This window comes from Erithacus rubecula (genome assembly GCF_903797595.1).
Source record: "Erithacus rubecula genome assembly, chromosome: W".
In the NCBI taxonomy this organism is placed as follows: domain Eukaryota; kingdom Metazoa; phylum Chordata; class Aves; order Passeriformes; family Muscicapidae; genus Erithacus; species Erithacus rubecula.
The window spans coordinates 3,127,260-3,150,632 of NC_136690.1; the positions used below are offsets into that span (position 1 = coordinate 3,127,260).

A 23,373-nucleotide genomic window follows, 5' to 3' on the forward strand; every position below is an offset into this window, starting at 1 on the left:
GCGAAATTAAGCTTCCTGGGTTGTGACTCGGATACCTGTCCGAGGCAAATCCCGCAGAAGCCTAGAAAGAACAATAGAGAGCACTCCGTATGTCTGTTGCCTGTTTTAAAGGGACCCTGCATCTGCACCCGCACCCCCCCCCCCCATCCCCTTCCGTGAACTGGGCCAAAGCACAGAATTTCCGCCTCCTGAGTGCGGGTCTTAAAGAGGCAGTAAACGAACTTGGGCGGGTTGACTTAGAGAAGATATAGAATACATGATTTTTGGGTCACCCTTCATGTTAAACTCTCTTATCTCTATAACTATGACACCCACACAATGATATTATCAGTGTATTGCAGGTGTTCTAGAGCTTCACTCTGTTCTAGTATGGTCTGGATCAGTCCACAGCAGATGGTAAGTCTGCATTTCCATGTGGACACTGCTGAAGGCCTAGGCACATTTCAGCCAGGCCTTTTTCTCAAGTTCTGGGTCTTTTTCTCAGGCCATGAAACTTTCTCAGCTCCAGCCAGGATTTTTCGCAGGCTAGAGGTTTTTCTCTACTGTAAACACAAGAGAAAGAATCATAGCAAGAGATAAACACCTGCTGGATCCATGTGAAAGCCAGGGACAAGAGGTGTCTTTCTCTGACCAATGAACTGTCTGTATTCTGTTTTTCACAAACTATTTAAGCCATGGCTTCCTTCAATAAATTGCTCTTTCTTGCACCAAGGGAGTGCCTTGTTGCTGTGTTCTCTCTCCGCTCCGTAACCCTTCATAAAGCAACATTTCCATCCCTGGGGTAGTCAATTCAAGGTGTACTGGACATCCCTTAAAGAAGACCTGAACCATATGCAGCAACATGCTGGCTCCTAGCAAAAAGACCAGATTAGTTTCAAATGTATTCAAAATCTTCAAAGTTCTCAAACATTACTGCAATCAGCCTGGAGGAGAAGGAAGGAAAGAAATAAAGAGGGAAGAAAGATGTATTACAGAACACAACCCCGAGACAAAATGCAACAACTGTGAGAGCAAATAAATACATATTGTAACCTGCAACTATTAAACCAGTACAATAAATGTTTATAACAATCTTGTTTTAACATACTCTGGTCAGATCTGTTGTTATCTCACCCCTTCAAGCCCCACACTAGGCACCAGAAAGGACTGATGTGCTTTAAGCCCAACTAGCAACTAAGTACCACACAGCTGCTTGCTCATTCTCCCCCGCCTCCTCCCCATCCTGGTGGAACGGGAAGAAGAACTAAAAGTAAAACTTGTAGGCTGAGAGAAGAACAGTTTAATAATTGAAACAAAATAAAATGTTATAATAAAAAAAAATTTAAAAGAGATAACACCCAAGAAAAACAAGTGATGCACAATACAGTTGCTTACCACTTGCTGACTGATGCCAAAAGCATGATCCCCAAAACATGATTGGCCTCCCTTCTTAGTACCTCTCCCAGTTTATATTTTGCACATGATTTCTATGGTGTGGAATATCCCTTTGGCCAGTTCAGGTCAGCTGTCTTGGCTGTGCTCCCTCCCAGCTTCTTGTGCAGCTCCTCACTGGCAGAGCATGAGACACTGAAAAGCCCTTGTCTCAGGGTAAGGACTGGTCAGCAACAACCAAAACATCAGTGTTATCAGCATTATTTTCATACTGAATCCAAAACACAGAACTGTGCCAGCTACTGAGAAGAAAATTAATTCTTATCCCAGACAAAACCAGGACACCTGTGTTTCAAACTGTGAACAGTTTAGTTCATCAATTGCTAGCCTGCACCCACAGCTCCAGTGTGCATGAAGATCTCCCCGTGTTTGCTCTGAGAGACCATGGGCTGTAGCTTTGCAGGACTCCTCAAGGCACAAGAGGGCTGATACCAAGCCAAAGCCCGGTTCTGTGATGGCAAATGAGAGGGCAGAAGCTGGGGGCAGGGTAAACTTCTTAATGCTTCGATAGTGTCTTTCAGGGCTTTCCCTTTGTACCTGGTTTCGTGTCTGTGTGAGTTGACATGATGCCTTGGGTTTTAGCTTTTATATTTCTCAGATTCTCTGCTGCTTAGTGTGTAACTCTGAAACTTCACATTAGGTGCTAGTAAGTTCTCTTCACAGGGTAGTTAGATAAAACAATCCCTTCTTAGCTAGAGAAACAAGGACAGCCAGTACCCAAAAAGCATAAACAACAGCAAGGGAAGGGGGCAAGCCAGGGGGCTGAGACTTCATAATCTGGGGCTGTGGTTGGACAATTGACCCCAATATGCAGATGAACCAAAACTTATAAAAGTGTAAAAACTCATGACCAGGATCCATCTTGGATTTGATTTGGGTGTAGCCCTGGCTGGGCTCTTGCACTGCCCAAGGTGCATCCTTTCAATAAATACCTATTTTATTCCTTTTGCTCTGTCTAGTATCTGTTCCAGGTCAGCCTTTCAAAGCATCATACACAGGCAGACAGCTGGAATAACCATAAAAATGTGACTGAAATGGAAAAAGTAAATTTATCTCATTAACTCGCTATCTGGAGGATCCCGAAGCAACACCTGAGCAGAGACACTCAAATGGGAACACAGCACCTTCAGGTTCAGCCCATGCTAGTAGTCAGTGGGGCTGCTGTTTGCACCCATTTATCAAGGGCCTGCACATGTGCATTTTACCACCATACTGTGATTTCTGTGCTTTTTATAATCTCTAAGCTTTGATCTCTCTCCCAAAACAGGGAGCTCAAGCATGTCCATGAGAGGGCCTCCAAGTCTCTTCAAAGACCTATGTTATCTCTACACAGAGATCCTACTTCTCAAAAACAGATGGAGGATAAACAGCAATAGGCATAATATATGGAGTTTCCCACACTGTTATCCTCCAAGCCTTGGCATTCCCAGCTACAAGGTCCCTTGAGCAAATCTACGATCCTTTTCACCATTCTTCTGCTTTTAAACCTTTCCTCCCAACATCTGAAGCAAACAACCTTTCCACACAGTGAGTCTTTTGCCAAAAGGATACAGGATTACTTTGGGACTTCAAGCCAGGACCCTTTGAGTGAAAGGAGTGAAACAGACTAGATCGCCTTTTCTAATAGAGCTGAAGCTTTATTTTAATTTGTTTTACTGTGTCCTTTTTCCAGAGTGAACATTTGCAAACATGGCCTTGATGCTGCCTAGAGCTTCTGTGAGCCTGTGGGCTATACCCTGGGTTTGTGGGAGATCAAGGGCAGAGATGTCCTCATTCCTTTGAAATTGGCATTGACTGTGCTGCTTTATACAGTGGGACCAGCTCTGTGCTCCCTGCTCCAGAGAGCTGGTGTCAGAGCCAGACCATCTCATAATGCACAGGGTTTGTCAAATTGTCTGTCCTACCTGTGCTTTGTATACCGGTGCTTTACTCAATCACTGTAGTTTGGAGCCCAGAGAAGTGGTTTTGCCTGAAGCACGCAGCTCTAGGTCTGACTTCTATCACCTTGCACTAGCCAGGGAAGGTGGCAATGTTGAGACCTGTGCCTGTGTGTCCCCTCTGTCCCCGGGGGTAGGGGTCTGTCCTAACCACACTGCATGGCTCTGGGCCCCTTAGTGTGACAGTGAGCAAGGGTGAAGGGGCACCTACTCCCACCTGGTGTTTGGTGCAGCTAATTTTGTATGAGGAAGGTCCCACAACCACATTAGCCAAGCTTTTGGCAAGCCTTCTCTCCCACAAGAGGGAAGAAATAGTTTGGAACTGCAAAACAAAGGGTGAGTTGAGGGAGAGGAAACGGAACATGACAGAGAAGTGTGAGGTAGGAGCTGCTGTGGCCACCTCTGAATGCTGAAGGGGCCCTAAGTGGACTTTGCCCTGCAATGCCTTCAGAAAAATATCTCGGGCAGTGAGGGGTGAACAGAGGGGATTGAAAACCCAGATGCTGGAGGACAATGCTGTCCTGGTTCTGGCCAGGACAGGGTTAACTTTTGCAGTGGGAGGGAGGTTATTCTATACCACCTCACATCATTGCCGGGGGCGGCGGGGGAAAGGGACTCTTGCTTCCAAGGAGAAAGGGTCCCTTCGGGTTGAGAAAACCTGGCAGAAAAATCAGTCTGGCATTTGTTTATTGTTGGGGGCTTTCCATGTAAATAGTTTATTTTCTTATACCTTTTGTTATTAATATTGTTGCTGCTACTGTTCAGTTTTCTTATTTCATTGCTGTTTCCAGTAAATTGTTCTTATCTCAACCCATGATCTTTACCTTTTCTGCCTCCAATTCTCAACTACATCCCGACGCAGTGGGAAGCAGGAAGGGAAGAGGGAGGGAGGGAGAACAGCCTGTGGTTTGGGAGAGGCTAGGTCGGGGCACCCAATTGGGGAGTACCATTCCTAAACCACGACAAACACCTTACTGGGAGAGGTTTAATTCAGTAGAGACAGACTCCTCTGGGCTGGGAGAGCCCCACAGCTGCTCTTCTTCAGTCCCACCTTAACTGCTTGGGCTTTAAAAAAAAGAGAGCAGAAGAGAGAAGGCAGGGATTAAGTACTAGTCGGCTCCTTGGAAGAGACCACCAGGTAATTAAATTATTCATAAGCATCTAGGAGAAAACTAGTGCGTGCCTGCCAGCACTGGATGCTTGAGAACAAGCATCGTACATGTCTGATTTTTCCTGATATAAGCAGGGCTGGGGTTGTAGATGCAATGCCACTTGGCTGCAGCAATGTTTCTAGCCCTAAGGAAATGCCACCCAAGTGAGGATGTGAGTACCCAAACAGACCGAGAAGTGGTTGTGGAGGGATGGCTGTTTCACGTGGTTCAAGGGGAACTAGAACTTCAAATCCCTGGTGGAACAGGGTCTGTGCTGGGACGAGCGACTAGGAACGACTCCTGCAGTGGGGCCTGGTGAGGCAGTCCAGTCCTGCCTAAAAATCAATCAGGGAAAAGAAAAAGGTCCAAAAAAATATGAGGAAAGGAGTCCTACAGGTACCTTTGGGTGGAGAGGAAGGGCTAGGTCCCTACACACTCGGGGGGAAATCAAGCCTCTGGGGCATATCCCCCGCAAAGAATCGCCGAGGCCAGTGAGACCACCTTCTACGGATCCAAACCTGCCTCACTGCTCGAGCCTAGACGTGCGGTCCAGTCAGCTGAGTCTGGGCGCGCAAAGCGCACTCGAACTGCTCCCCGAGCACTCGCTCGGCTCGACTCCCCTCTTGCTTGGCTGCAATCCTTCCCACACGTTTCCCTTTCCTCGGGTGCTAGCCAATCACTAGGCGAGGGTAGCTCGGATGGCTGTCGTAGTGGGACTTTCCGCCTGGATTTTCGCGTTGGTGGATTTTTGCCATTGGCTGCTCGACCCGTATTGCCCTGTAAAACAGCGACAGCAAGGAAGGCACTGCAATTGGCTGGCGGGTGTTGCTATTGGCTCATGATGATTGGGAGAGGATAGAAACGGGGCGGAGGAGGGAGAGTGCGCGTTCTTTTTTTTCCTCGTCCCTGCACTTCCACTTTTCCGATTGGCTTAGATGGTAGCCGGACGAAATTTCCGATTGGTCAGCGCACGCTGTTGTTAGGCGGGTGAGGCAGTGCAAGGTGGAGTTTCCTCTTCCGATGAGTCAGTTCTGAGGTTCAGCCAGCGCGAAGCGTCCTGACGCACCATCGCTTGTGCGAGTCTGTCCGAGGCCTACCGTCACCCGTCCTGAGGAGCTGCTGCCGGCCGCCTCACCTCTTTTCTTCTCAGCGCCATGGCCTCAGGATCCGAGTAAGTGTGGGCCGTCCGCCGGCAGGCCGTGGCCTAGGCCCGGCTGCCGTGGTGCTGGGCCTGGCTCGGCCTAGCTCTCCTTACCTCGCCTTCGCGTGACGCTACCCAGACTGGGCTCGATGGCAGGCCCAATCCTCCTCCCGATCCCGCTGTGTCATTCAGGTTCTGAGGAAGTGGGGGTGGGGCCGGGAGGGGGATGGGCTGCTCTTCGTGTTTGCCTGGCCAGGAGCTTGTCGGCAGCGAGGCCCCGGGTGCCGCCGCCCCTCGCCTGCCGGGCCTCCTCGGGAAGTGTTGAGTAATGAGGGGCGAGGCCTGGCCGGGGCCGTCTAGCCTGGGCTAGGCCTCAGCCAGGGAAAGCTTTGTTTTCCAGAGCCCGGAGCACTGGGGTGAGTGGCTAGCTGGGACATGAGGGGGAAGAGGCGTGTCCTGGTCTCCTCCCCTCATGTCCGCAGCTGCCCTCGGATCAGGGCTGGAAGAGACTTGGCATTGGAAGAGGAAGGTTTGTTGTACCAGACTGGCTCCTGTGGCAGCTGAGACAATCAGCTGTATTTTTGTCTCCAATGTCTTGCCTCACTATATTCAGTTCCAGGCTGAGGGTCATATTTTGTGCTCCTCAAAAGTCAGTTGAGTAATACCAGCCTCTCTGCTCCCAGCCCATGTGTGCAAGTCACTTCACAGTCCCTTGAGAGGAGTAAAAATAAAACCTAAAGCTAGTTTCCAAATCCAAGAATACTTTAAGTGATTTGTTGGCTTCACCAGAGGCTTTTTCAGTTCTTTTAGTGTCTGTGGTTTATCTTCTTTTCTTTTGCAACTTCTGCAATTTAGACCCACTTGGTCTTATTAAGACAGTTCCAGCAAGGTATACCAAGAATTTAAGGTCTGTGGTAGAGCTTGTGATGGAAGTGATGGTCTCAAAGGTGTATTTTGAGTGTGAGGTGAGCAGTGTTTTTAAAAAGAAATTTATGTTTTTGCAAAGTTGTTCTCACCACACAGAAATAAAAAAAAGTTCCTGTACAACTGGAAAACAGTTACTTAGTTACAATTTTGGGTCAATGCTGTTGGCAGCCATCTTGCTGAATTGAGCTTTAGCACATAGTATAGCATTGCAAGACCTAATAGAGTGTTTCTGAAGAAATTCTTGTATTTGTATCCATACCTGTCTGAAACAGTATTTGAGAATTTGGCATCTTGAGCATGAGTATGAACTTGCTGCTTGATTGTCATTTTGTGTTCTAGTAAGTGGCTGGAATCATCAGATATTCCACTCATTTACTTCAAGGGATCTTTTTTTTAAATACTTACCCCAAGAAAGTAGTTCAGACTGTAATTAGGATGTTCAGGGTGGTAAAAAACACTGACAGATGTTTATCTTGGAAGTGAGTTCATGAAGGTATTGATAAAAAGGTACACCAGCATACAGGAGGCATGACTGTTTTCACTTTTGTTACTAAAGCTGGAATAATTGAGTCAGTGACTTTTCATTGTATGTTTAACATAGACATGCAGGAACAAGTTAGTTCTCTACTTTATGTGGAGCTCTGAAGGCTGGTAGTTGTTTTCAGAAGATTGAGTAATTACTTTCTGATCTTACTCTTCATACTGTCTACTACAATGCATAGCCTCTGGGCATTATCACATGCTGAACAAGGAGAGCTCTGACACAGAAAAGTGATGAAGTGATGTAATTGTAGAATCACAGAATGGTTTGGGTTGGAAGGGACCTTAACAATAATGTAGTTCCAACCCCTCTGCCATAGGCAGGGACACCTTTTGCTAGACCAGGTTACTCAATGCCCCATCAAGCCTGATTTTGAACACTTCCAGGGCCAAAGGCTGGAACTAGATGATCTTTGAGATCCCTTCCAACCCAAACCATTCTATGATTTTATGAACCCCCAGGAGAGATGCAATGATAGCAAATGGTGGTAATAATATTCTAAATTGCTATTGGAAGATGGGTAGTGCATGTATGTCAAAGTCCTTCCTCTTGTCCGTAAGAAAAATAACATCACTTTGCTGTGTAGCTGCCATAATTCCTTAACACCTCTGTTTCTTTTTCAGCAGAACTGTTAGGACAGATAACTGAAGCTGACCCCATGCATTTAGATGCTTACATGCTGTGTTTCTTTGAGAGCTTTATTCAATTCTTAGTACCTCCGAGCTTTTCAATTGCTTTAAGCGCAACAATGTACTGACAACATTGATCCAGTTTTTGCTTTTTACTTAGGAAACTACAGATTCAGTTCTTCAGTACTAAAACTTTTTTTCTCACATTCAGCAGAACTAAGTGGACATCTTGCTGTGCTCTTCAGCACTGCGGTGTGTTGGAAGGTATCTAACCTTTTTTTCCGGATATATATATAATACAACTTTTGATTTATTGGAAGTTTTGGTCCAAAAGCTTCCACTGTCTGCCCAGTTCCTCTTCTGTTTATTTTTATCTTGTATCCTAGACCATTTTTTAGGCTGCACAGCAATTTCTGCATCCTGAGGGACAGCTGCTCAGTTTCAGTGATGATTTATATAGCCAAAATCTGGCAGTGGTTTCTTATCAAAAGGCCTTTGGATCCACATTTCATGTGCAGAAGAATATGATTTGCATTTACACTTTGAATAGGCTAAATTGTTTGGGTTTTTTTTTTTTTTGTGTGTCCCTTAGCTCAAGTTTTAAAATATACATGCTAAATTAATTTCCAGTGTCCAGGAATGTTGAGACAAAGTCCTTACAATAGGTGGTTTTTTTTATCCACTGTTTTAACCACATGATCCTGTTTGGCCTGATGATGTATTGGTTTCAGTTTTCTTGTTGCACTCTGATTTCCTGCAAATCCCAGACCTTTTAGGATTTTACCAGGACCATGTTTTAGGCTGAAGATGGAATGAATTCATTAGCTCCTACCTGGATGTATCCAATAGCCTTTCTTGTGTCTTCTTTAGGTTTAGAAAATAAATTTGTAACATCTCACATGGTCATTGAAATGGATGGATGTTGATTTATTACCTCTTGCATCCTTTAATGGAGAAGGAAAAGGTGGCTTTTAAAAATACAGTGAACGTGTCAAGTGATGTACTGCTGATACAGTCTGTGTTTATGCTGTGTAGCTGCTTGCTCTGCCACTTCCACTTAAGGTTTGATTTCTTCTGGTTATTTTGTCCCTAAAACAGCAAAATGGAGCCAAAGTGTATATCCAGCACTGTTGTCCACAAAGCTTCCTACTTTTTACTGATGCTTGCTGTTTGTTTAGGACAAAGGAAGATTTTTTTTTTCTTTTTGTGAGAATCAAATCAAACTGTGCTAAGTTTCTGTTTCGACCTTAGTTACTGGCACATCTAGACTGCTTTGAGAGAGTAGTCAGATGCCCACCAAGGCAAGTTACAGTAATCTGCTGCTATTGTGTCTAGCTAATGTACAACTTCTAAGAGCTCCTTAGGAATCAGTTGGTTCAAGTTCATATTTCTTTTGTAAAATTAATTATTTGCTATATTAGATTTTGAAGTAAATAAATTAATCTGCCTTTCTTCCATTTCCTTGTTTGGTGTGCTCCATTTTTGTCAATGCAAACAAATTATCTGTCACATATCTTATGGCATAGTAGGTCAGAGCTGCAGTGAGTCCTGTGAAGGTATTGTGAAAAGGTGCTTATATCTTAAAAAAAAAAATATATAAACCCCATTTTTCATGAGCACTTGAATATTTCTACTGGATTGCTAGGTTTAACTAATAGGCTTTGACAGGCTAAACTCTTACAACTCTTCCTGTCAGGGGAGCTACAGCATTGTCGTTTAATTCTCCTATTTATCTGGGATTTGACACTAAATAGACTTGAACTTTTGTTTCTCTGGCAGCAGTTATATGTGATTTCAAATGAGTCTGACTAATTCTTTTAGGCAAAGCATCTTAGAGTCAGCAGCATCTCACTGACCACTTCTTTTTATAGATAGCTTCATAGCTTGTATCTATTTGAGTAGTAAATTGACTGATGCCAGACTCCTTTCCCAAACACAGATTGGCTCCTCTTCCAAATACCTTTCCCCTGTTTATATACTAGGCATTACATTCTATGGTGTGGAATATCCCTTTGGTCAGTTCAGATCAACTATCCCAGCTGTGCTCCCTCCTGGTTTCTTTTGTGCAGCTCCTCACTGGCAGAGCATGAGACACTGAAAAGCCCTTGTCTCAGGGTAAGGACTGGTCAGCAACAACCAAAACATCAGTGTTATCAGCATTATTTTCATACTGAATCCAAAACACAGAACTGTGCCAGCTACTGAGAAGAAAATTAATTCTTATCCCAGACAAAACCAGGACAGTTGCAAACAAGTATAGTTTCTAAAAGACAAGACAACAAAGAAACCTGTAGAAAATGGAGAACAAAAAAATGAGTGTGAAAGGGGGAGCAATATCACTTGGACTCGTTAACTTCTGTTTTCTCTCCTAGCTCTAAAGCTGATGACTTATCAACTGCTATTCTGAAGCAGAAGAACAGGCCTAATCGGTTAATTGTTGATGAAGCCATCAATGAAGACAACAGTGTTGTGTCACTGTCCCAGGTGTGTAACCTATAAAAGCAAAGCATTTCATCTGACAATTTGCAAGCTGTTGCTGTCTTAACTTGAAATGTAATTCTGCAACATGATCTAAATATTTGTGTCAGAAGCTGCAGTGGTTACGGATGAGGGAGGTGGGTTAAATAAATAATATATAATAATTATTAATAAATTATATAATACATTCTAACTTTTAGAATTCACTTGAGTTTATGCCCTTAGTCTGGCTTTAGGATTAGATCTTGACTAGTGTAGTGAAAACCACTGTCTTTGTAGATCGAGTATATCACTTCTAAGATGTAATCCTCCTAAGTCAACTAACTCTCCTTCAAATGCTTGAATTCATAGAATCATTAAGGTTTGAAAAGACCTCCAAGATCACCGAGTCCAACTTTTGACGAAATATCACCATATCAACCAAACCATAGCACTAAGTGCCATGTCCAGTTGTTTCTTAAACACTTCCAGGGATGATTAGTCCAGCACTTCCCTGGGCAGTCTGTTCCAATGCTTAACAACTCTTTCTGTGAAGAAATTCTTCCTGATGTCCAGCCTGAACCTCCCCTGATGCAGCTTGAGGCCATTTCCTCTTACCCTGTTACTGGTTGCCTGGGAGAAGAGGCCAACCCCCATCTGATTACAACCTCCTTTCAGGTAGTTGTAGAGTAATAAGGTCTCCCCTGAGCCTCCTTTTCTCCAGGCTAAACAACCCCAGCTCCCTCAGCCACTCCTCATATCACCGACTCTCTAGACTCTTCACCAGCCTTGTTGCCCTTCTCTGGACATGCTCCAGCATTTCAACATCCTTCTTGTGAAGGGCCCAAAACTGGACACAGTACTAGAGGTGTGGCCTCACCAGTGCCAAGTACAGGGGGACAAACACTTCCCTAGTCGTGCTGGCCACACTATTTCTGATACAAGCCAGGATGCCATTGGCCTTCTTGGCCACTTGATCCCTCTGCAGAACCTTCCTACCCTCCAGCAGATCAACATTCCCACCCAAGTTAGTGTCATCTGAGAACTTACTGAGGGTGCAGTTGATCTCCCCATCCAGATTATCAATAAAGATATTAAACAGGACTGGACCCAACACTGATCCCTGAGGGACACCACTCGTGACTGGCTGCCAGCTGGATGCAGCACCATTCACCACCATGTTCTAGGCCATCCCATCCAGCCACTTCTTAACCTAGCAGAGTGCACCTGTCCAAGCTGTGGGCTGCAGCATTTTGCCGGAGAATGCCATGGGAGACAGTGTTAAAGGCTTTACTGCAGTCCAAGTAGACAACATCCACAGCCTTTTCCTCATCCACTAGGCAGGTCACCTGGTCAGAAAAGGAGCTCAGGTTGGTCAGGCAGGACCTGCCCTTCCTAAATCTGCGCTAGCTGGGCCTGATCCTGTGGTTGTCCTGTTTCTGCTGTGTGATCGCACTCAAGATGATCTGTTCCATAATCTTGCTGGGCACCAAGGTCAGGCCGATAGGCCTGTAGTTCCCCAGATTCTCCTTCCAAACCTTCTTCCACATGGGTATCCCGTTGGCCAACCTCCAGTCGTTTGGGACCTCCTCTGTTAACCAGGACTGCTGATAAATGGAGAGTAACTTGGTGAGCTCTTCCACCAGCTCCATCAGTACTTTCAGGTGTATCTCATCTGGCTCTGTAGACCTGTGTCCTGGTTTGAAAGGACAGGTGTCTGCCAGTAAGGGCAGAAGTTTCCCTTTGGAATAGAGACTTTGGTTCCACTCCCCTCCCCCAAGTATTATGATTGTTTGAATCAAGGACTCTGAGGCAGAGATAAGGGGGGTGTGAATAACAGCTCTTTTACTAATATATCTAACTATACAAACAGAAAACAATAACAGTTAAAATTGCTAACAGAACGAAATAGGTAACTCAGTGTCAGTCCCTTTAGATGCAAGCACGCTGTCTCTGTGCTTAGTCCAGAGCACGGATCTGCCAAAAGGCAAGCGGGAAATGGAGGAAGGAAGGAGGGGGGAGGGGCGGCAGCGGCCACGCCGGTCCCGGGCGGGAACGGGCTGCAGTGGCGGCTCCTCACTCACCGTGTGTGTCCGGGTGATCAGCTGTGTCTGCAGAGGCAGGAGGCTGGAACGGGGCTGATGCAGGGCAGGTGGTCGCAGAGGGTCTGGCTCTGCTGTGCTCGGCCGCGTGGCTGAACGATCCCAGGCGTCCTCCTCCCGGCTCGCCGGAAAGGCGAGTGCCCTCCCGGAAGCCTCAGAGGCCCCTCCGGGAGCCGTCCCCACCCACCCCCTTTTCTCTGGACCCATCAGACACCCTGGGTGTAACCCGGCCAGCTCCATTGGCATGATAATGGGAAAAATTATTTCAATTGACACAGTAACAGAAAAACACTCAACCCCCAACATTATCCACCCCGAATTTTTTCCATGCCAACATGCTACATCATATTGAAACCTTTAAATTATATACATACATGTAGTTACAGGCACAGTATCATAGATAGTTCACCCTAGAACAAGGTCCCCTTGGGGTATGCATCGGGTCTCTCCATCCTTTTGCATCACCCACCAAGTGCAACCTGGTCCTTGAGCGAAAACCACCCCACGAACAGGATTGTCTTTGCTGGAAGCAGAGTTCACCCAGACAGTTTTCCCTAACATACCTCTCAGGTTTACCACTGGAACCTTATCTCCATCTGCTGCTCCCAAGGGCTCTGACTGGGCAGGGCCTGCTCGGTTAGTGGAACCTCGGGTATTCACTAACCATGTGGCCTTTGGTAGATTGATCTCCCAGTTCTTGAAAGTCCCCCCACCAAGTGCCTTTAAGGTGGTTTTAAGCAGACCATTGCACCGTTCTACTTTCCCAGCTGCTGGTGCATGGTAGGGAATATGGTACACCCACTCGATGCCATGTTCTTTAGCCCAGGTGTTTATAAGGCTATTTTTGAAATGAGTCCCATTGTCTGACTCAATTCTTTCAGGGGTACCATGTCTCCAGAGGACTTGTTTTTCCAGGCCCAGGATGGTGCTCCGAGCAGTGGCGTGGGGCACAGCGTAGGTCTCCAACCATCCAGTGGTGGCTTCCACCATGGTCAGCACGTAGCGCTTGCCCTGGCGGGTCTGAGGCAGTGTGATATAGTCAATCTGCCAGGCCTCTCCATACTTATATTTGGACCATCGCCCCCCATACCAGAGGGGCTTCACCCGCTTGGCCTGTTTGATGGCAGCGCACGTGTTACAGTCATGAATAACCTGAGAGATGCTGTCCATGGTTAGATCCACCCCTCGGTCTCGTGCCCACTTATAGGTGGCGTCTCTGCCCTGATGGCCTGAGGCATCATGGGCCCATCGTGCCAGGAACAGTTCTCCCTTGTGTTCCCAATCTAAGTCTATCTTTGAGACCTCTATCTGTGCAGCCTGATCTACCTGGTTGTTGTGCCTGTGTTCTTCATTAGCCCGACTCTTGGGAACATGGGCATCCACATGATGGACTTTCACAGGTAGATTCTCTACCCGAGTGGCAATGTCTTTCCACTCATCAGCAGCCCAGATTGGTTTTCCTCTACGTTGCCAGTCAGCCTTTTTCCACCTTTCCAGCCAACTCCACAGAGCATTGGCTACCATCCACGAATCAGTGTAAAGGTAGAGCTTTGGCCATTTCTCTCTCTCAGCAATGTCCAAGGCCAGCTGAACAGCTTTGAGTTCAGCAAGTTGACTCGATCTATCTTCTCCTTCGGTAGCTTGTGCAACCTGTCGTGTGGGGCTCCATACGGCAGCTTTCCACTTCCGGTTCCATCCCCACAATGCGGCAGGAACCGTCGGTGAAAAGGGCGTAGCGTGTTTCATCTGCTGGCAGCTGGTTGTACGGTGGAGCTTCTTCAGCCCGGGTCACTTGCTTCTGCTCCTCTTCATCAGCGAGACCAAAATCTTCACCTTCTGGCCAGTTCGTAATTATCTCCAAAATCCCAGGGCGATTCGGGTTACCAATACGGGCGCGCTGCGTGATGAGGGCAATCCACTTGCTCCATGTGGCGTCGGTGGCGTGGTGAGTGGAGGGAACCTTTCCTTTGAACATCCACCCCAGCACTGGCAGTCGAGGTGCCAGGAGAAGCTGTGCTTCTGTGCCAATCACCTCTGAGGCAGCTTGAACTCCCTCATAGGCAGCCAAGATTTCCTTCTCTGTGGGAGTGTAGTTGGCTTCAGATCCTTTTTAGCTTCTGCTCCAGAATCCCAGGTGTCGGCCTCGGGTCTCACCAGGCACCTTCTGCCAAAGGCTCCAGGACAGACCATGGTTCCCAGCTGCAGAGTAGAGCACATTCTTTACCTCTGGTCCTGTCCTGACTGGGCCAAGGGCCACTGCATGAGCCCTGTTTGATCTGGGCAAAGGCTTGCTGTTGTTCAGGGCCCCAATGGAAATCGTTCTTCTTGCGAGTGACCTGGTAGAGAGGGCTCACAATCTGGCTGTACTCAGGGATGTGCATTCTCCAAAAGCCAATAGCACCTAGAAAAAGCTTGTGTTTTCTTCTTGCTTGTTGGTGGAGACATTGCAGTGATCTTATTGATGACTTCAGTGGGGATTTGGCGCCGTCCATCCTGCCACTTCACTCCCAGGAACTGGATCTCTCGGGCAGGTCCTTTGACTTTGCTCTTTTTAATGGCGAAACCGGCTCCCAGTAAAATCTGGATGATCTTCTCTCCTTTCTCAAACACCTCCATTGCTGTGTTCCCCCACACAATGATGTCATCGATGTACTGCAAATATTCTGGAGCCTCACCGTTCTCCAGTGCAGCCTGGATCAGTCCGTGGCAGATGGTGGGGCTGTGCTTCCACCCCTGGGGCAGTCGGTTCCAGGTGTACTGCACGCCCCTCCAGGTGAAAGCAAACTGAGGCCTGCACTCTGCTGCCAAAGGAATGGAGAAGAATGCATTTGCAATGTCAATGGTGGCATACCACCTTGCTGCCTTGGACTCCAGCTCATACTGGAGTTCCAGCATGTCCGGCACAGCATCGCTCAGCGGTGGAGTCACTTCATTCAATGCCCGATAGTCCACAGTCAGTCTCCATTCTCCATCAGATTTCTGCACAGGCCAGATAGGACTGTTGAAGGGTGAGTGGCTCTTGCTGACCACCCCTTGGCTCTCTAGATCATTGATCATCTTGTGGATGGGGATCACAGCATCTCGATTTGTCCGGTACTGCCAGCGGTGCACGGTCATGGTGGCAATTGGCACCTGTTGCTCAGTCACTTTCAGGAGTCCTACTGCAGAGGGGTTTTCTGACAGTCCAGGCAAGGTGTTCAACTGCTTAATGCTCTCTGTCTCTACAGTAGCTATTGCAAAAGCCCACCTGAACCCCTTTGGGTCTTTGTAGTAGCCGTTCCTGAGGAAGTCTATGCCTAGAATGCGCGGTGCCCCTGGGCCAGTTACATTTGGATGTTTCTGCCACCCCTTCCCTGTCAGGCTAATCTCAGCTTCCAGCAAAGTGAATTCCTGTGATCCCCCCGTCACCCCAACAATGGAAACAGGTACCTTCCCCACATGTTCTGATGGTATCAGGGTGCATTGTGAACCAGTATCAACTAGCACTTTATGTTTCTGAGGCTTTGATGTGCCAGGCTATCGCACCCACACTATCCAATAGATCCTGTCATCCCATGCCTCTCCCTGGCTAGAGGCAGGGCCCCTCTAGCCCTGGTTATTATTTCTTTCCTGGGCATACATAGTGGAGGTTCCTTCCAGGGGATCTGACAGAACATCCTCCTTGCTGTAATACCCTGCACCTTGCTTGTGGGAGGTTGAGGCTACCTTCATTTTAGTGCGGCTCCCTCGGTTAGCATTTCCCTCCCTGAGCTGACGCACCTGTGCTGCCCGGACAGAAGTGGGTTTCCCATCCGATTTTCCCATGTCTTCCCCATGGTCTCGCAGGAAAAACCACAGGTCAGCTCGTGTAGGTGTACCCTCTCTCCCTAGCTGGGGGGCATGAAGCTCTGACTTGGGGACCTGTGACTCGTACTGGTGCTACGCTGATTTTCCTCACCTCCTCAATTCTCTCTATCATCTCCTTCCTCATATCCCTCATCCTATCTTCGACCTGCTGGAGGTCCCTGGCCACGGCAGAGACATTGGCCTGCATTGGGCCATTCATCATGCTCTCAAAATTTCTGAGTTTGTTGGCAACGGAACACACTGTCTCTGGACTGTTATCGCCATAAATCATTGCTATGTAGGTGGTATATTGAGATGGCCCCAAGGTTGCCAAATTCCACAGCATCTGCCCTGTGCACTTGACCTTGTCAGGGTCATTGTCATGCTGTCCATCCCTCCCAAAGAGTACCTCTAATACTGCTGTCTCTCTCAGCTGCTGGATCCCTTCCTCAAGGGTCTTCCAGCGCATCCTACGGTGGTGCTCCTGCATTCTCTCTCTGTGTAAAAACTTCTCTCTCACACTCATTAAAAGCCGGTCCCAGAGGGAAAGGAGGCCTTGCTCCCTTACGAATATCTGGTCCACACCTGAATCCTGGGCCAAGGATCCCAAATTCCTGGCCTCAGTTCCATCCAGTTGAACACCTGTTCCCGTAAGGTCCCAGACCCGGAGTAACCAAGTTGTAAAAGGCTCACGGCCCCGCCGAGCAGTCTTTACGCAGGTTACGGAGACTATCGTATGAGAGGGACTCGGTGACAATCTCATCCTCTGGCTCCCTTGCTGGTTGTGAGGACCCTCCTTGCTGATCCCCATTATCTAAGTGCCTCGTTTTAATCTTAGATTTCCTAGTTTCCACAGGAGCAACTGCTGCTGCCTGTGGCTGCTCCTGTGATCCACCTGGAACCTGGACAGATACAACATCTATGGGTTCCACTGCAGCACCATCTGACTCTCCCTCTTCAGGGCAGAGTTTCTCACCAGCTGGAGAAAAATGCTCCTTCATCATCTGGCTGTGCTCCTTAAACATCTGGCTATGTTCCTTCAACATCTGGCTTTGCTTCTTCAACATTTGACCTATATCCTTCACTAGAGCCCCCACCCACTCTGGGTGGCTCATTTCTGCGGTGGGCTGTGGGGCAGCATCAGGCTCTGGGGCAGCATCCCTAGCCCCTGGGGCAGAGGCAGGTTCTGGGGCAGCATCCCTATTCCTTGGGACAGGTATCAGAGTTGTCGTCCAAGCCAATATTCCCTTGTTTCTGAATGCTAAGTAGAACAAGCCTACCAGCAACACCAGCCACTGTATAATAGCACTGGCGATTAAAACAGATCTGAAATCCTTGAGAACCAGTGGGGTAGCCTCAAAAAACTGGGTGATGGGTTGGGAGAAAATTTCCCTTGCACTCGTTACCTCACAGTAAGTACCATTACTGAAATAACCCCAAAAACACGCAGTTAGAATACGATATCTCCGGATCCATGCAACCGCTTCCCAGAAAAAATTAAAAACCCATGAATTCCTGACATAATCAATCCACCAAACCAATCGGACAATAGCCACAGCAACCTTGGTGAGGGGGCCCAAATTCAAAAAAGGGCTTACAAATGGGAGGGAGATGGCTGTGACCACATGGAACACAAACCAGATTAAACCAGACAACATATTGCCAGTTAAGAGAGCTGTTATTCCTGTGTTAACTCTCAACTCAGTGGCCTCGAGCCCTACGTTGGGCGCCAAAATCTGTCCTGGTTTGAAAGGACAGGTGTCTGCCAGTAAGGGTAGAAGTTTCCCTTTGGAATAGAGACTTTGGTTCCACTCCCCTCCCCCAAGTATTATGATTGTTTCAATCAAGGACTCTGAGGCAGAGATAAGGGGGGTGGGAATAACAGCTCTTTTACTAATATATCTAACTATACAAACAGAAAACAATAACAGTTAAAATTGCTAACAGAACGAAATAGGTAACTCGGTGTCAGTCCCTTTAGATGCAAGCACGCTGTCTCTGTGCTTAGTCCAGAGCCCGGATCTGCCAAAAGGCAAGCGGGAAATGGAGGAAGGAAGGAGGGGGGTGGGGTGGCAGCGGCGACGCCGGTCCCGGGCGGGAACGGGCTGGAGCGGCGGCTCCTCGCTCACCGTGTGTGTCCGGGTGATCAGCTGTGTCCGCAGAGGCAGGAGGCTGGAATGGGGCAGATGCAGGGCAGGTGGTCGCAGAGGGTCTGGTTCTGCTGTGCTCCGGCCGCGTGGCTGAACGATCCCAGGCGTCCTCCTCCCAGCTCGCCGGAAAGGCGAGTGCCCTCCCGGAAACCTCAGAGGCCCCTCCGGGAGCCGTCCCCACCCACTCCCTTTTGTTTGGACCCATCAGACAGCCAGCTCCATTGGCATGATAATGGGAAAAATTCTTTCAATTGACACAGTAACAGAAAAACACTCAACCCCCAACAACCTGTTATGGTGTAAGGGGCTCAGCAGGTTACTAACTGCTTCCTTCAATTGTTTTGTCAAAAGTTTGTTCTAATGCTGTTATTGGTTACAGGCAAAAATGGATGAACTGCAGCTGTTTAGAGGAGACACTGTCCTGCTAAAAGGAAAGAAGAGGAGAGAAGCAGTCTGCATTGTTCTGTCAGATGATACCTGCTCAGATGAGAAGATTCGCATGAATAGGGTTGTTCGAAACAATTTGAGAGTGCGCCTGGGTGATGTCATCAGGTGAGGACTAGTTTGTTAACTGTTGTGTATCCCTGGGTTGCCTAAATACTTTGTGTCCTGGCTTTGAATTGTTTTGGTCCGTAGCAGAGACAGGGTCCTGCAGGAAGCATTCTTGCATCTTCCAGAGGAGGTCACAGAAATGTTTTCAAGTGTGTGTATTAAGTAGTTGAATTACTCCAGTGTTGTCATAGTATTCTTCCAAAATTTACATTTTCAAATGAATTCACAAGTTTTTTCCATCTAAATTTTTAATGTTCACAAGATAACTGAAAACTGGTAAGAAACATTGTAATTGATCTTATAGTATGACTAGCTCAAGCACTGAGCTGCCCTATAACAAACAGAAGTTAAAACTTGAAGCAGTCAAATATCAAGATTAAGAATCCCTGAAGGTTGTTTATATTAAAATTTTTGTTATAAAATAATTTTAAAATTAGGAATGCTTGAAGTGTTTCAGGAATTTTGTACAATGCTTGTGGAAGGTAGTGGGAAAGCATTGAAGGATACGTTTTGGCTTACAGGAGGCAGGTTCCTTTCTGTGATGGGAGTGGAAAGAAAAAAGAAGTTATAATTTCTTAAACATAAAAATGCTAATTTGCAGGTTTAGATATGTGAGAGCATGCAGTTATTTCTCCTGAGCATTGTTCTAATCTGGAATATTGTGCATGTTCTGGGAAAATGAAAGCCTGGTTTGACACTAGACTTCCTGGGCTGATATCTGAAATAATATTTAAATACAAAATGTCTTTCATATGAACTGTAGAGGAGAGGAACAAGTATGTTTCACCCATCTGCCATTAGAAAATGCGAGTTTTAAACGTGACTGTAGATGGAACAAAACAGTGCTTTGAGCTAGTCTATGGATTTAAAATAAAGGTGAATCCTTACTTTAACTCTATATGAGGTTACTGTTGGAGTAATTTCTAGTGTGACAGTTCAGCTGGTGCTATCCCCTTCTCTGTTTGGACTGTCTATAATGGTTCTCAGCCTTTCAGATGTGTTACTGATTGTCTTGGCTTCATTGCAAGGGTCAGAGAATTTTCATACCTCTTGCCCTCAAAGTTTTTCTTGCTGATCTTTAAGTACTTATTGTGTTAATTTCTTTTGCTTGGTTTCTGCCAAAATCCAGATTCATGCACTAATCGCTTCCTGTTTGTAGTCTGTCAGCTGTTTTCCTTCTGTGGGTCAGTCTGTCTTTTCATTTATTCTTCTGCTATATCCTCACTGTAAAGCATATAGTTAAAGAATCTTTTAAGTCTCTAACAAACTAGCATATGAAACTTGTGTGCTCAGCTGCAGTTGTATGTAGGCTTTTTTTAGCTGGCAAAGCCAGTTTGAGCTTTCTGCCTCTGCCACAGTTTGATGCTCTGATGTGTCATTACAGTAGGCTATTGTCCTACATTATAATATAATAGCTGAAATTTTTATTTATAAAGAGGGAAGGGGCCTTGAGACTTTAACCTAAATGTTAATTTCCACAAAAAGGGATTGACAGACACCTGGCTATCCCTGGTTGGTACTGAGAACCTTTGTTCAGAATCAGGTTTATAAACAACAGGAAATCTAAGTTATGAGGAAGGGAGGAAGGAACAAAGGTTTCCCTTCAGCTCCCTTTCCCTTACAGTTAGTTCAGCAGTAGCTCATAGAATTGCAGAATGGTTTGGGTTGGAAGGGATGTCAAAGATCATCTAGTTCCAACTCTCCTGCCATGGGTGGTGTGTTGGTTTCAGTGCTTGGAGGGAGGGATGGTTTTCCCCTCAGGGAAAGCTCCACGTGGCCCTGGAATGGAGGGGGCTGTCCCGTCTGTCTGCCGGGGCATCTCCTGTGAGCTGCTGGCAGCAATCAGAGAGCTGATTTGGTGATGGACAGCTCGGAAAACCAATGAAAAGTTATTTTTCTTTCACAAATCACAGTGGATCAAGCTCTGGGGGGTCTTTCAGCTTCCGGCCTCCAGAGGAGCGGGGGTCCCCGGCCAGGGCCCCGGCCTGGCTCTGGGCTCGGTCTGGGGCCCAGCCCAGCATCCCGGCCCAGCACCGGCTCTGCAGGGAGCACTTAGTCCAGCCCCGGCTTGGCTCAGTGGGGCCGCATGGCTCCGGCACCGGTCACATGGCACCCCCGGCGCCGGCCGCATCCGCATGCTTTCTTCTTAATGATCTGGATACAATTTTAACTTCTTAATGCCTGGATAAGATTCTCAATCTCCTGAACCCCTTAATGAGAAGGGATAAAGCATGGAGTCCTCAAAGGTTGGCGGAATGAAGGTAAAGTTCCTGATAGGAAGAGATTGAAAAGATGCAACTGAGAAGTAGCTGAAAACCTATTTTTGTGGGGCTATGAAGGGATTGTGACTTCACTAAAATTCCTTTAAACTGAGAAATATACTTGGGGAGGATGGGTGCTTGAGATGAAGACTTTCCTTGCCTCGGGAAACTGAGCTCTCTGTTTTGGGACTGGAATATGAACAGAGACATTTGATAGAGAAGAGGATGAAGAGAATTTTGTTTTTCAGCAACCTGCCTTTAAAAGTAGTACTCCATGTGTGCATCGTAACCCATAACACGGCTCTGGAAGTGTTGCCCGATCCAAAGAAAACACAAACAACCGAAGTCGTTTATGCGGTGCTTTATTGAGGGCCCGGGAGCCCGTGGACTAGCGTCCAAAGACAGAGCCCCATTTGACAGAAAATTCACAGGGTTTTTATATGCTTCTTTACACGATTTCTTCATCTTAACAGATTCTTACCACATTTTTGATACCTGGTACCATAATCTCTCTGACATTTAAGATTTTGCCAAAAGGTACATTCTCTAGATAAATGGATACACTCCTTAAGATAAGTAATTATTTCACAACTATACTGCTTGCATTACAAAATTTGCTATAAAGTTCATCTGCCGGTTACATGCGGCCTACCAAGCCTTAGCATAACTACTACTAATGTCAACTAATGTCGATTACTAAGGTTTATTATTACTTTAATACAATTTATTATATCAAATGGCAACATTTCCCCCCTTTTGAGCATTCTTCAGTCTTCTGCAAGGATGCTCAATTCTTCATTATCATCGGGTCTTTCAAATGCTGGATTCCTTTTCAAATGCTGGATTTTCTTGCCCGATAGCAACTTCATACTTTGGAGGAGACAGGTGCATCTCGTTGGTTCTTGTCAAAGCTTTTATCACCCTTCTGGTGTGTCTGGTTTCTTTTTCAATAACTCCTAAAACACACTTATACACTAACCAGATAATTAATAACAAGACTGCAATCAACAGAATGTACTGTATTATGGACGAAACCCATCCAGAAACCTGAAGTCCTAGAGATTCAAAAATTTCTCCAATCCAATTGTGTTGTGCTTCCTTTTCAATGTCTTTTGTTTTGGATTCAACTATTGCTAATTGAGAGATGTCTTTTTCTACTTCGATAGTCATGTTTGGAATATGGATGCAACAATGGTCAATTTTTGTTTTTAGATATTGGCACACCCCATGCTCTTTTAACAAGAGCATATCTAATGCCATCCTATTTTGTAAAGTCATTCGGGATGTAGCTTGCAATTGCAAATTCATATCTTTGAATCCTTTCTTAGTGGCTGCTGCTAATCTCTCAGTTTGCCCTAGCAATTTATACAACATGTCTCTGTTCCTATATGCGGCTATAGGTGCAAAGAGTGATTCCAAAACCCAACCGAATTTAACTCCACCGTCAGGCTCATGCCATTCGTCCTCTAACTCAGTGAATGCATCTACTTCCCTTTTCTTCCGGTTAGATTTCAGTTTTGATTGCTTCCATAGGGGGCAAAGGGTAGGGACTCCTAGAGTGATTTGTGTCGCAGGCCCATCTATAGGGATATGTGTGGTCCATTGTCCATGTCCCATTACCCAAACTAAATTTCCTGGACTTTTAATTGTAGTATCTTTGCAGCTTACAGCTCTTTTGATTCCATTGCTCCAGCTTAGTGCAGCTACCTTTCCCAGAATTGTGTGATTATATTTCCTGCATTCACATCCCCACTTGAGTAACACTCTAAGAGGAGCCAGACTGATTTGATTTTCAGGGGTATCACATGTAATGACTTTGGTGCAGTTCCAATTTTCTTTAGTTTCTTTAGTTTCCCTTGTAGAAGTTTCTGTCTTATAAACTTCCACCAGGGTTTTATTTCTCGTTCCTGTCCATTGTATGCACCAGTTTACTGTTCCAATATAGCTATAATATTCTAATAAACTCGGACCCCATACAGCTTTCCAATTGTCCCAAATTACTTGTTGCTGGGTTATATTTTGACACTTATATTCTTGGTAAGGCTGCTTTGTTTTGATTTCTACATCTCTAGTAGCATACAGTGCTGGGTGCCACACATTTCTTTTGATAGTCACTATCTCCATTTCTTTTCTTTCAAGGTGACATACGGTAGATATATTTTCAGCAGCCTTGGGTGGTAATGGAATGGGAATTATTCCCCAAGGGATTGGTTCTCCTGCCGCTTGTGGAAGTGGCAAGCAGGCTGTAATCCGGGATATGTTTTGTACC

At 46.3% G+C, this 23,373-nt stretch overlaps 1 protein-coding gene and 1 long non-coding RNA gene across 2 annotated transcripts in view; both read left to right on the forward strand.

The window, feature by feature from the left end:
- LOC306814067 overlaps window positions 1–23,373 on the forward strand; it is a 323,823-nt gene that overhangs the window by 41,782 nt on the left and 258,668 nt on the right. The window lies entirely within an intron of this gene.
- LOC306814056 (transitional endoplasmic reticulum ATPase) overlaps window positions 5,226–23,373 on the forward strand; it is a 57,950-nt gene continuing 39,802 nt past the window's right edge. Inside the window, exons 1-3 of the mRNA XM_079329762.1 lie at window positions 5,226–5,690; window positions 10,130–10,241; window positions 18,671–18,843. Of these exons, the coding sequence (XP_079185888.1) occupies window positions 5,674–5,690; window positions 10,130–10,241; window positions 18,671–18,843 (302 nt within the window). The 5' untranslated portion in view covers window positions 5,226–5,673. The remainder of the gene's footprint in view (window positions 5,691–10,129; window positions 10,242–18,670; window positions 18,844–23,373) is intronic.